At 37.8% G+C, this 12,714-nt stretch overlaps 1 protein-coding gene across 1 annotated transcript in view; it reads right to left on the bottom strand.

Annotated features, from left to right (window-relative positions):
- The window catches only part of DENND2C (DENN domain containing 2C), a 50,215-nt gene that overhangs the window by 20,559 nt on the left and 16,942 nt on the right, over window positions 1-12,714 (bottom strand). The window contains 8 exon segments of the mRNA XM_019659151.1: window positions 2-40; window positions 597-625; window positions 628-659; window positions 2,608-2,693; window positions 2,695-2,718; window positions 6,084-6,194; window positions 6,196-6,272; window positions 8,098-8,130. Coding sequence (XP_019514696.1) covers window positions 2-40; window positions 597-625; window positions 628-659; window positions 2,608-2,693; window positions 2,695-2,718; window positions 6,084-6,194; window positions 6,196-6,272; window positions 8,098-8,130 — 431 coding nt within the window.

Genomic DNA, 12,714 nt, shown 5'->3' on the forward strand with positions numbered 1-12,714 from the left:
GGCAGTATACATCAGGCAGTCACTTCCCTTTGCCTTCTGGCTAAAAGGAAAACACAACAAAGCAAAAATTAAGTAACGCAAGTCTTTACTGATTTGGACTATTGATACTCTCTTAATACTCTTTAGTACAGAGTAGGAAACAAGACTTTCATCCTCATTGAACACTAAAACATAGTAAAATATTTAAAAATGATAGCATGAATTATTCCAGGTTTAGGAAAGGCGTTTAAGCAAGAAGACTGTAACTCAGAGCTCCCTTGATTGGCTTATTGTACCACATTCCTCAAACATACCCAGACTGACATTTAGCCACTATGTCAGTGATTTCCTTGTCTATTACAAATAAATAAATAAATAAATAAATAAATAAATAAATAAATAAATAAATAAATAAAAAAAATCCATACCCTTTTTATTCTTGAACACTCGTTGGCCAATTATAACCTTGCTCTTACTGTTTAAAGCTGGCATAGCTTCTTTAACACAGATCAGTGAGTAGCCCTCAAACTCATCTAGAGGTAGTGCTTCTGAAGTTCCTAGTCTGATGACTATTGTTCCTTGACCAAGCCTGCCTGCAGCACACATCTGGTACTCACCAAAAGCTTCTTACAGTAACCATACCACCATCTTCACCAGTCAAAACAAAGGAGAACGTTCTACTGAAAAAGACATGCAATTGTTGAGGTCCAAACAACTGCTTCTGACATGCCCCATGAAACACACAATTGAAAACTGGAGTCCCACAATGGTCACTTTGTGACTTAAGAGGAGGCGTTTATATCACATTGATCTCCTGAGGGAGAAAATCCAGTACTTGAGAACATCCTGCTTTGTACTGGAGTGAGAGAATAGGTACAGGATGAGTTTTTGATGCTGTTGCCTCCTTTTACTTTCTTATTTATCTCGTCTAGCTATTCATCAGGCATATTTTCCTTTCATTGAATGTCCAATGTAGTCAAACACATAGGTAAGCTATAAAGGATCTTGATTAGCTATTTTTCCCTTCCAAATTCTTCTATTTAGTTCTGAGAAGTCATATGGAGCAGTGATAGGCAAAGGACAATATCCTTTATATATAAAAATTAATAGGAAAATTATCAACTCCTCATTAGAAACATAGACCAAAGGTATAAATACATACTTTATATATATAAAAGACCTACAGATGCCCAAGAAGGAAATTCATTAATAATGAAAGATATCTATATTTAAACAATGAAAACATGTCTATATATAGCCAAAAGTAAAGATTGGAAAGAAACATGCCAAAATATTTACAGTGATTATCTCTGAGTTGCCAGAATGCCAGTGACTTCTAATTTCTCCTTTTTATTTACTTCTCTGTATTTTCCAAATATTCTAGAATAAACACACATCACTTGTTAGGGTGGAGGTGGGGTGAAGCCAACCATGGAGCAGCCAGACCAATATGAAAGGAGCTGCCTAGATGGAAGTGGCCATGTGGAATTGACCAGAGATTGGCTGTGAGCTTCTGAGAGTGATGCCTGGGCAACAGCCAGCAAGGAAACAAGGACCTTCATCCTAAAACCACAAGAAACTGAATTCTGCCAGTAAGTGGAATGAGCCTAGAAGCAGATTCTTCCCGAGTCTCTGGAGAAGAGCCAGGCCCAGTCAACACCTTGATTTCAGTCTATGGAAACTAAGCAGGCAGCACAAACTTCTGACCTAAAGAACTGCAAATGTAACCTCACGTGTGTGTGTGTGTGTGTGTGTGTGTGTGTGTGTGTGTGTGTAAACTGCAAAAAGGAAGAAAGAAATAAAGAAAGAAGCTGCCTCTGTAGTTAGCAGTGCAACTGACAGCACAAGAGCATGGCATGGCTGGCTCAGAGATGAGAGCAGCAATCAGGCTAAACTGGTTATGAGAGACAGCAGCCTAGTCTGGAGGCAACATGAGGTGGAAGAGTAGGGCGATGTGGGCAACAACCGAGGCTGTCTTCCAGCAGGCCACTGGCATGTGATATGGTTCGCATAATCATGCTTTTCAGCTTAAATGGCATGATCGATAATTATAGTTCTGAACCAAGCGGTTGTCTACTGACAAGCAATATTCAGAAATGATGATGGTTTATTCATTGAATATGGTGTTTTCCTCTAGCTACCAGGAAGAACTTCTTTACATCTTCCCTCTCCGTATACAACACATCCCGACTGAAGCCTCCCTTTGTAAAAGTTAGGCAGAACATACAATCTGGGCTGTGGCCCTTTCTACCGACTTGAAGAGAAACAATATGTGGGCATTGTTCTGTTTTATCTGTTTCTGAGTCTCCAAGGTCAAGTCTTTTTTCTTTTTCTGTCCATTTGGTGGCATTTCTGATTGTATGTGCAGTGCCACTTTTTTTTTCCTGCAGAATTGGCAAACCAAAGAGACTCAAACTTGTTATCCCTTTGCCATTAGAGCTATTCTGTTTTCTTTTCTGAGTCCCACGTAGGAAATGTTCTAATTCTGTTTCTTTCTTTCCTCCCACTGCATCCTTGACCTGCCCCAGAGCCCACAGAGCTTCACCGCTGGCTCTGCCTATTTCTCAAACATTTGGAGTCTGCTTTGCAGTTCTAACAAATAGAAATCAGATAAAGTAGACTATTTACCTCTTGAGTTTTGAGGTTGGCACCCAGTCCTCTGAATCAGGAAAACAAAATTTGGGGATCACTTTGAGCTTCTCTTCAGTGTTTTTTGGATTGCTTAAAGCCATGATCACCCTGAAAAAGATAACAACATAAGTGACTAATAGTCTACATAAATGTGCTCCTGGGAAAAGAGGTCTCTGATAAGCCTAAGTAGTCATCTCAGCAGAGTTTTGTGCTGTTTAACAAAACAGGAAAGCCAAGACTGGTAATCACTGAAGGTACACTGAGAACAGAATTACTAAGAATAATGAATCCTATTTTTACATAGAAATGGTATTGTGGAAATCCTATAATCTGATGTAAGAGAGATGACTGCATATGGAACACAAAATAATTAAAAATCTGTTCTATAATATACCGAGAGCAAAAACCTAGTCAGTTCAAGACACTCTTTAATAAACAATCAAAGATATTTTGAAAAGGCAGATCAATATTATTAAAAAGATACTATTTTTAGAATCCATCTCATATATAATCATTTCCCTTAGCACATAATCTTTGCTACCTAACTACTGGTTTGCGACTTTCTATAAAATTTTATCATGGAAGACCCTTTTGTGCAAGTCTGATATTGTACTTTAAAGGACAGTGTTAATTTAGTTAAACCAAAAGACCTTTAAAAATTAGTAAAAAACCCCCCAAAAAATCCAAGCAGATAATAAGTTTAATTATAATATTGCCTTCATATAACAAATACAAATGACCTATCTTTTAATTTGCAAAACAAAACATTCAGCCATTCTGGGTCACTTGGATACGAAGCTTTTAAGAAATGGAAAAGCATTTCCAAAATTTTAATTGTCACATTTTATTGTTTTTATATTGTTAAATGATTCACAATCATCTTCATTCAAGGTTTTCCGCATTAGGATCACGAGGGGCTCGGCCAGCTCTTTCCCTCCCTCACTTACATGTGCCCAATGCACAAAGATGCTGAGTATAATAACTTCCTTAGAGACAGCCCTATATCTTGCCAGATTGTCTGGATCCTTATCTGGTTCTCAGCCCATTAATTCAGGCTGCATTCAAAACAGGTTCAAACTTAAGGTTTCTCCTTGCAAATATAATACTGATCAAAACGAGAGGAAAACAATTAAGCTCCTTTTCATGGAAAATTTGATTCCTCGAGACTATCTAGATTACATTATTTTTTACTCTTCTAGTACTGTGTTACTAAACTTGGGGCTGTGACACTGCTCTCAGGCTACACTGATGATTTTCATAATAAATTGAACTTACTGATTTATTTACAGTAAAGATATTGTTGAGGATTCCTTCTAAAAAATGAGAACCCATGCAGGAAATATCTCTTAGATTCCAGTACTGTTGAGCATCACTAGCTTTTTTAGTGAAAGATACAATCAGGGTTATAAACCCAAAGTCCTAAAGGGGCTGAGCAGATCATCTCAATGATAGAAGTGGTCCAAGTAATTAGCTGGAGAGTGGGCACATGTCCCTATTTAAAGGGATCACTCCTCACCAGGAACAGCTACATAATCTGCAGAGCACAGTGCAAGATACAACTGTGGGCCCCTTGTTCAAAAAGCAGGAAAAATTGAATATAAAATAAAATATAAAACTTTTTATTTTCTTCTCTTATCTCTCTTTCAACATGTAATGAGGTTTATATTTGTTATTTAACATCAGGCCCCCTCAGGCACAAGGATCCTGGGGGACAACTACAGACCCTAACAGGCACCCAGGGGTCCTAGCCCACAATTTAGTACACAAGCAGCCCACCAGCTGCTGGGTTTCCCATCTGGCCAGCCACAGTACTGAAACCCTGTCCTGACTGGGTGTGGGGAAGTGGAGCCTGGCATCTCTCCTCATAGGCCCACTGCTCCAACCCATGGCAGCTGGGCAACTCCCAAGGGGTTGTAGCCTCCACATGGGGACGTGCTTGGTACTTGGATTGGGGGTGGTGGAAAGTCTTGCCCCATCAAGCCACCCACTGAACATGAGTGGCACTGCCAGCCCAGGACAGGGAGGGTCTCACTGTGCATTCCTTAGAGATGCTATGGAGCAATGCTTGCCTGATCCATCCCTCTCCATGCCTATGCCCAAGCCCCTGCAGGGACAGAAGGTGGTAGTGGTCACTGAATGAGAATAGGAAGGGGGAATCTAGACAGGTCCCAGGAAACCAGAAGGCAGGGAGAGGACAATTAGAGAACCCAGCCTGGGAAGGTGGCAGTAGGTGAAGCCATGTAGGAACTGAGACTTTAAGACCTAGGCACATGTCCCTTTGTCCCATCAGACCTCACTTACAGAACACAAATTCAAAGACAAAATGATTAAGAATTTCAGTGGTGACTACAAAGCATTAAACCCCAGTGTAGGGCCCTTCTAAGGGAGGGGCCTAGTGCAGCTGCACTGGTCACAGGCCCATGAAGTTGGCCCTGGCTTCCTCAGCTTCAGCTAAATTCCTGCCACTTAGGGATACAGGCTGAGTGTTGGTGGTCTCTCCAGTTTCTCAGGAAAAAGCTGAAATATAGATTTTTATGTGAAATTTGATTTTTAAAGATTAGCAACAAATAATTTGTTATTATTTTTACAAAAACACTATAAATAAAAAAAATAAAACATGTTGGTGGGCTCCATTTGCTCAGAGGCCACCAGTTTGCAAGCCTTGATGTAATTATCATGGTTCTCTTTTTGTATTTGCTCCTACAAAGCTCAGAGCCACATTTGGGGGTCTATGCTGTAAGCTCTGTGAGGGCAGAGACCAAGAAGATCATTTTCATTTGTATTCCTAGCACCTGATCTCAGCAAATAGTAGGTATTTAAGAAATATTTGATTATGAATGAATGATGAATGAATACATCATTTTTGGAAAATGGCAGAGCAAACCAAATACTATTGTTAATAATAGCTACCATTTATCAAGTGCTTACAATGTGCCAGGAACTGCACTTTGTATATATTACCTCATTAAATCTCCGCTAACACTGGATAACATTATATAGTGCTCACTATATGCTAGATACTGTTCTCAGGGCCTTATACAACTCATTTATTACCTTCATTTTACAAATGAAGGAACCAAGGAACAGAGAAGTTAAGTAACTGCTCAAAGTCACAGAGCTAATAAGTGACAAATGCAGACAGTTGGCATAGAGCCCATGCTCTAAACCGCTACCCTACTCTGCCACATTTATTATTCCCTTCATTAAGGATGAGAAAATTAAGGCTTTGTAACTTGCTAAAGGTCACTTGTACAGCAGAGCAAAAAATAAAAAACAAGCTTGGCTAATGAGCTTTCTGCCCCCCTCGGTTGCAGCTCATGCCTGACATGTCATCAGAGTCACTTACCGGGTCCTACCAGAAGGACTTTATGAGTAAAAGCTGACTGCGATAACAATAAACATGAAGAGAGGACTTAGATACACACAGAGACACAGGAATCTTCCCAGATGGCTCCTGGCCTCCCTGCACCTGCCTTGCTAGGGAATTGCTATATGACCTGGAGAATGTAGCTTATTTCTGATGGTTTCTTCTGTAGCAACACTATCACAAAAAGTTCAAACAGCTGTCGCTCCTGTAATTCAACTGAGATCCCGCTCTAAGGTCTGGTAGTTAGGATTCCTCTTGGAAGACTGCTGAAGTTGTGCTAAGTGCTTGTAGCGATCTATAATGGAATCATGGTGCCTTGTTTTTCCTTTGTAGCCCTGCCTTCCTTCTAGCACCCAGAGGTCAGCATGACCCATACAGGGCTGACCTTAACTCAGTCGTTGATGAATGAATGCTGACTAACCAATGTCTGCCACACAGACATACCTGTTAGGGTTATGACATACTTGGGGGACAAGTGCAAATTCTCCCAAGCACCTTGGGGGCCCTGTGGTGGGACTGACATTCCGTGATTCAACCTATACTCTAGGTATGTCCCTGCACATACTCCACACTATCCCATCTTTAATGGCATAACACTGGGACTCACAGAAAGTGTCAGGTAAATGCACTGGCCTAACAACAGATACCATTGTTGGGACCATGAAATCAGGGGGCAGGAAGAGATCTGATAAAAGAACTGAGTCCTATAAAGTGTGAGTGCATAAAGGGACATGTCTGATAAAATTAAAACAAAAACTATCCTCACATTATAAAAAAAACCTGTCCTTTTCCCTTCTTTCCTGGGCACGTATTACAAGTCACAGACATATGCTTATATCAATAAATGGTGCATTTAGCAAGAGGAAAAAGTTGAAGTAGAAGACATCTACTAGCAGACTATTTCTCAAAAGAATGAAATTATGGAAGCATACTATTGAAACAGTGCATACAAGCAATACCACTCAAACTGGATGGCATTTCTCCTGTATTCTCGTTTCTCTCTCATTCTGAACAATTTGGGGTCGTCTCCACTGGGGGAAGTGTAGTACTTACAGAAGAAATAGTCTAAGTGTCATTCTGAGCCAACAACTGAAAGCTTCATCCTCTAATTGTTTTGCTTTTCTTTTGAAATATGATGCATTCCTCCCCTGAAGAAGTTACAGTGTGGATCAAAAATACATCTAGGAGTGGCTCCCCAGAATTAGCTGGAACATTTAGTGCACCAGGCAAAGCTTCCCTTACCACAAAGGGCTCAGTGCAAGTCAAGAAAATTTTAGGTTCTACTTCTGAGAAGCAACGGCACTAAATTAGTCATCTCTGCACATCCAGGCTGAACCTGATGCTGACTTAAAGTTTCACCTTCAGTCAGGCTACAGAATCAAAGACCTGAAGCAATTCAGGCCTGTGGAGAGAGTGCCTGGCTGTTAATCATAAGATCGGAAGATCAGATTTGGAACTGCCCTGCGCTCAGCTTTGATAATTCATGTCTCCTACTTTTTCCGTGCCTCGGTATGCCAGGAACTAAACAGGAACTAAACAACTTGCAGTGAAAATCCATTCGGTGAAGGATACGGAGCACCATGAAGTGCTTGAACAAGTGCAGCCCAAAATGCATGGCTTATGCTATATTCTAACAGAAAGTAAATGGCGCAACAATTTGGAGTATAAATGCCCATGAATAAGAAAAGAGATCAACGTTTCCTGTTTCAATGTCAGCTATAAAAATTACTTGAATAATTACACTTGAGTGACTATGAAAAATCAGATGTTGAATGCTAAGTATTTGTCTTGGAGGGTGATTCACACATATCCTGTTTGGGCTGCTGAGAAATGACTGCCTGTATGTCTAAACATGCAGCTATGCAGCCCCCCTAGGAACATTCCATCTCAAGGGCCATGCTGCTTTGCCTCACTCCACCAAGGGAGACTTCAAAGGCTGTCAAACATCTGCCAGGGTACTGTGTCATTCCTCAGATCTCAACAGGTTCTAATAATGAAGATATCACCCACAAAAATGAAACTTCTTGTGGGGAAAACATGCTTAATCACAAAGGTAGGTGCCACTCCACCTATAACCAAGAGCATCTCGAGAAAAGGAGCAGCCCCACTGACTCACTCACTCTTTGGCAGATACTCGGCATCACTTTCGTTCCCTGGTTTCACCTGAAAAGAGAGGTTTCCATTTGTATTGTCCAACAATAGGAAGCACAGGAGGATGAAAGCAAAGTAAAACCTCACAGACCTGGGGACTTGGAGGAAGGAATATAAAAGATGCTGGGCCTTTCTCCAAACCACTTAGGTCTACCAGGGTAGAATGGTCACCAAAGAGATGTAAAAGCTCAGAGAAGAACCTATTCTATTCCATCTTCTTCCCATACTATCTCCCTCTTCAGCTCCCCTCTCACCTCTGATTCTAGAAATGAACAGCAGTTCACACTAGTTTTAAGTCTAGTTCAGAGTGGACTCTATTTCTACATTCATATGCTTGTCTTTAAATTCCCAAAGAGGGTATCAAAGGTAGAATACCAATCTGATTAAACAAAAATCTCAACATGGCACACAATATGAATTTAGAATAATAGGGAAATGTGGGGCTAAGAGAGATTACCAAATACATTTATGAAGTAACATTTTTTTGTGATACCTCTGAATTACCTGTAGGCCAAACTGAACCCTCCTTTACTCTGAGTTCTTATAGTACTCAGATTGCTTTGAACTGTTTTATTTTCCCCAAACAGATTTTAAGTATCTTGAGGATAAAGGGCTATACCTTTACAAAGGAGTGTTTTGAACCACAAAGCTAAGGTACATGAATTTACAAAAAACCCCTAAAACTTTGTGAACAAGTGAATGAAAAATTCCTAGATTAAGTCTGAAAAGTTAAAGCAAAATTTAAAAAATGTAAAGAAAAGGAATAATTTTAAATGTGTCAGGAAAGACAAGGCCTAGGAGTCATCAATGAAAAATGTGTACAAGTTTGATTATATAAAAATATAAAATTTCCACTTAATAAAAAATCATGAGTAAATTCAAAAGGTGAACAATAAACTGGAACAATATTTGTAATACACACTGCAGACACAAGGCTGAGTTTGTTAATATTCAAATAGCTGTTACAAATGAATAAGAAAAAATACAGCACAACAGACAAGATATTTTCAACCATGACATTGGCAAAATATAAAAAGCTATAATAAAACACAATGATAGTAAAGATTATGAGGAAAAAGTCATTTTCAAATGTTGCTTATAGAAACAAAGTGTTACAATCTGTGGGACAACTTTGCAACAGCTATAAAAATTTTAAATGCTTATGTTCTTTAAGTCCACTACTAGAAACTTGTTTTACAAATGTATTCTTATCAATGCACAAAAAATAAGCAAATAGATGTATATTGCAGCACTGTTTGAAGAGCAAATAATGTGCATATACATAGAACTTAAATATCCAGAGGTTAAATAAAAAGTTAGAAACAACGAAGATAAATGCCTACCAGCTAAATAAAATTCTTTTACATCTCTATGAAGAAATACAATACAGCTGTGCGGACCTTTATGTGTTGATACTGAAAGAGCTTACATTATATCTATATCTATATCCATATCTATATCTATATCTATATCTATATAATCTCTATCATCTATATCTATATCATCTATATCTATATCTATATCTATCTATATCTATCTATCTATCTCTCTATATAAAGCAAAACATACAAAGTCTCAATGGTATAAAACTATTTGGGAAGAAAAATATATTTGCATGTGCATAACATTTTCTGGGAGCAGTAGGAGGAGGTCTGGGGAACTTTGGCTTTTCATTTTATCTTATTCTATATTATTCTAATTTCTTGCTGTCCTCATTTTCATTTTACAATAATGAGAACATTAAAAAAGACTGCCTCTTCATAAGATAGGTGGAAAGGTACATAAGAGATGTTTACAGAAAAAGTAGCTATTTATAATAAATATTGTGTGCTACATATATTTTATAACTTCAAATTAACCACCATGAAAAAAGTCTACTAAAGCTATAAAATATTGTTCAGTATGAAGGAACAAATACTGTGAGCTCTTGAGTCCTATTTATATTCTTAGCACTAGGCACCTCTTAGGAACCTATGTAGTGTGTGGAAAGAAAGAAAGACAAGAAAGGGAAAGAGGGAGGAAAGGTACTATAAGTGAAAAAGACTTTATAAATATCATTTAAGTGGTTTTAATATATTCACACCTATGGGTTTTGATGCCATGCATTCTGAAACACTGAATGAATGTCGAGGGGTTTATAAGCCAACAGGAACATCTACTGAGATTCTGCAGGGATATAAAAGTAATGTTGTTCTTTTCTTTTTTCAGTAATTTATTTTTATTGTGAAATAAACATTTTAAAAAATTAGTTTCAGCTGTACAACACAGTAAAATAGTTATAATTTTTGCCCCTCAAAGTGACAACCCCCTCCCCCAATCCACTGCCCCACTGCCCCCCATATCAAACATATCTATTACAATTCCCTTTACTCCACTCCCACACTATACTCCACATCCTGTATATATATATATATATATATATATATATATATATATATATATATCCAATTATAGCTGACATACAATATTATACAACATCAGCTTCAGGTGTACAGTGCAGTGATTAGCCTCTACACCATCCACGAAGTGGTCTCCCTAACAAGACATGTGACCATCTGACATTCTACAAAATATTTACATTATTAATTATATTCCCTGAACCATCTTTCATATCCTTGTGGCATTGTTGTAGTTACATATTTTTGCTGTGTAATCCCTTTCCCTTCTCCTTCATCCCCACGCCCCTCCCAACTAGCAAGCATCAGTTTTTCCTCTATATCTCTGAGACTATTTCTATTTACTTTGCTCGTTCATTCAGTTTTTTAGATTCTACATGTAAGTGAGATCATATGGTATTTGTCTTTCTCTGACTGACTTATTTCACTTAACGTAATAGTCTCTAGGTCCATGCATATCATTGCAAATGGTACGATTCATTCTTCTTTATAGCAGAGTAATACTCCATTGTATAAATGTACCACAGTTTCTTAATCCAGTTGTCTACCAATGGGCATTTCGGTTGTTTCCAAGTCTTGGCTATTGTAAATAGCACTGCAATATACATAGGGATATATATTTTTTTGAATTGCGTCTTGGGTTTCTCTGGCAGATACTCAAGAGTGGAATTGCTGGGTTGTACAGTAGTTCCATTTTCAGTTTTTTGAGATTGCTCCATACTGATTTCTGTAATGGTGGCACCAATCTGTAGTCCCACCAACAGTGCACCAGGGTTTCCTTTTCTCCACAACCTCGCCAGCACTTGTTTGTTGATTTATTAATGATAGCCATTCTGACTGGAGTGAGGTGGTATCTCATTGTGGTTTTCATTTGTATTTCTCTAATGATTACTGAGGTTGAACATTTTTTCATATGCTTATTGGCCATCTGTATTTCTTCTTTAGAGAAATGCTTCTTCCTATCCTCTGCCCATTTTTTAATTGGGTTGTTTGGTTTTTTGGTGTTGAGTTGAATGAGTGTTTTATAAATTTTGGATATTAGCCCCTTATCAGATATATCGTTGGCAAATATCTTCTCCCATTCAGTAGGCTGCCTGTTTGTTTAATTGATAATTTCCTTTACTGTGAAAAAATTTTTAGGTTTGATGTTTTAGGTTTGAAATAAGCGCCATATGTTTATTTTTTTCTTTTATTTCCCTTGTTTGAGGGGATATATCAGTAAAAATATTACTGAGAGTAATGTCTGCGAATTTACTCCCAATGTCTTCTTCTAGGAGTTCTATGGTTTCAGGTCTTACATTTAAGTGTTTAATCCATTTTGAATTTGTTCTCATATATGGTGTATGTAGGTGGTCCATTTTCATTTTTTTGCACGTGTCAGTCCAATTTTCCCAGCACCATTTATTAAATAGACTATCTTTACTCCAATGTAAAGTCTTGCTTCCATTGTCATAGATTAAATGATTGTATATGGATGGGTTTATTTCCGGGCTCCCAATTCTGTTCCATTGGTCTATGTGTCTGTTTTTATGCTAGTACCATACTATTTTGATTACCGTAGCCTTGTAGAATGATTGAATGTCAAGTAATGTGACACCTCCCACTTTGTTCTTTTTTCTCAAGATTGCGTGGCTATTTCGGGTCTTTAATGGTTCCATATAAAATTTCGGATTATATGTTCTATTTCTGAGAAAAATGTTAATTTGATAGGAATTGCATTGAATCTATATATTGCCTTAGGTAGTATTGATATTTTAACTATATTAATCCTCCCTATTCATGAACATGGTATGTATTTCCATTTATTTGTATCTTCTTTCATTTCTCTCTTCAGTGTCTTACAATTTTCTGAGTACAGGTCTTTTACTTCTTTTGTTAAATTTATTCCAATATATTTTATTGTTTTTGAAGCAATTGTAAAAGGGATTGATTTCCTGATTTCTTTTTCTGATAGCTTATTATTGGGGTATATAAATGCAATTGATTTATGAATATTAATTTTGTATCCTGCTACCTTACTAAATTCATTAATTAGTTCTAACAGTTTTTTGGTGGAGTCTTTGGGATTCTCTATATATAGTATCATGTCATGTGCATACAATGACAATTTTACTCCCTCGTTTCCAATTTGGATGCCTTTTATTTCTTTTTCTTGTCTGATTGCTGTGGCTAGAACTTCCAGAACTATGT

This window comes from Hipposideros armiger, unplaced genomic scaffold, assembly GCF_001890085.2.
Source record: "Hipposideros armiger isolate ML-2016 unplaced genomic scaffold, ASM189008v1 scaffold_297, whole genome shotgun sequence".
NCBI lineage: Eukaryota > Metazoa > Chordata > Mammalia > Chiroptera > Hipposideridae > Hipposideros > Hipposideros armiger.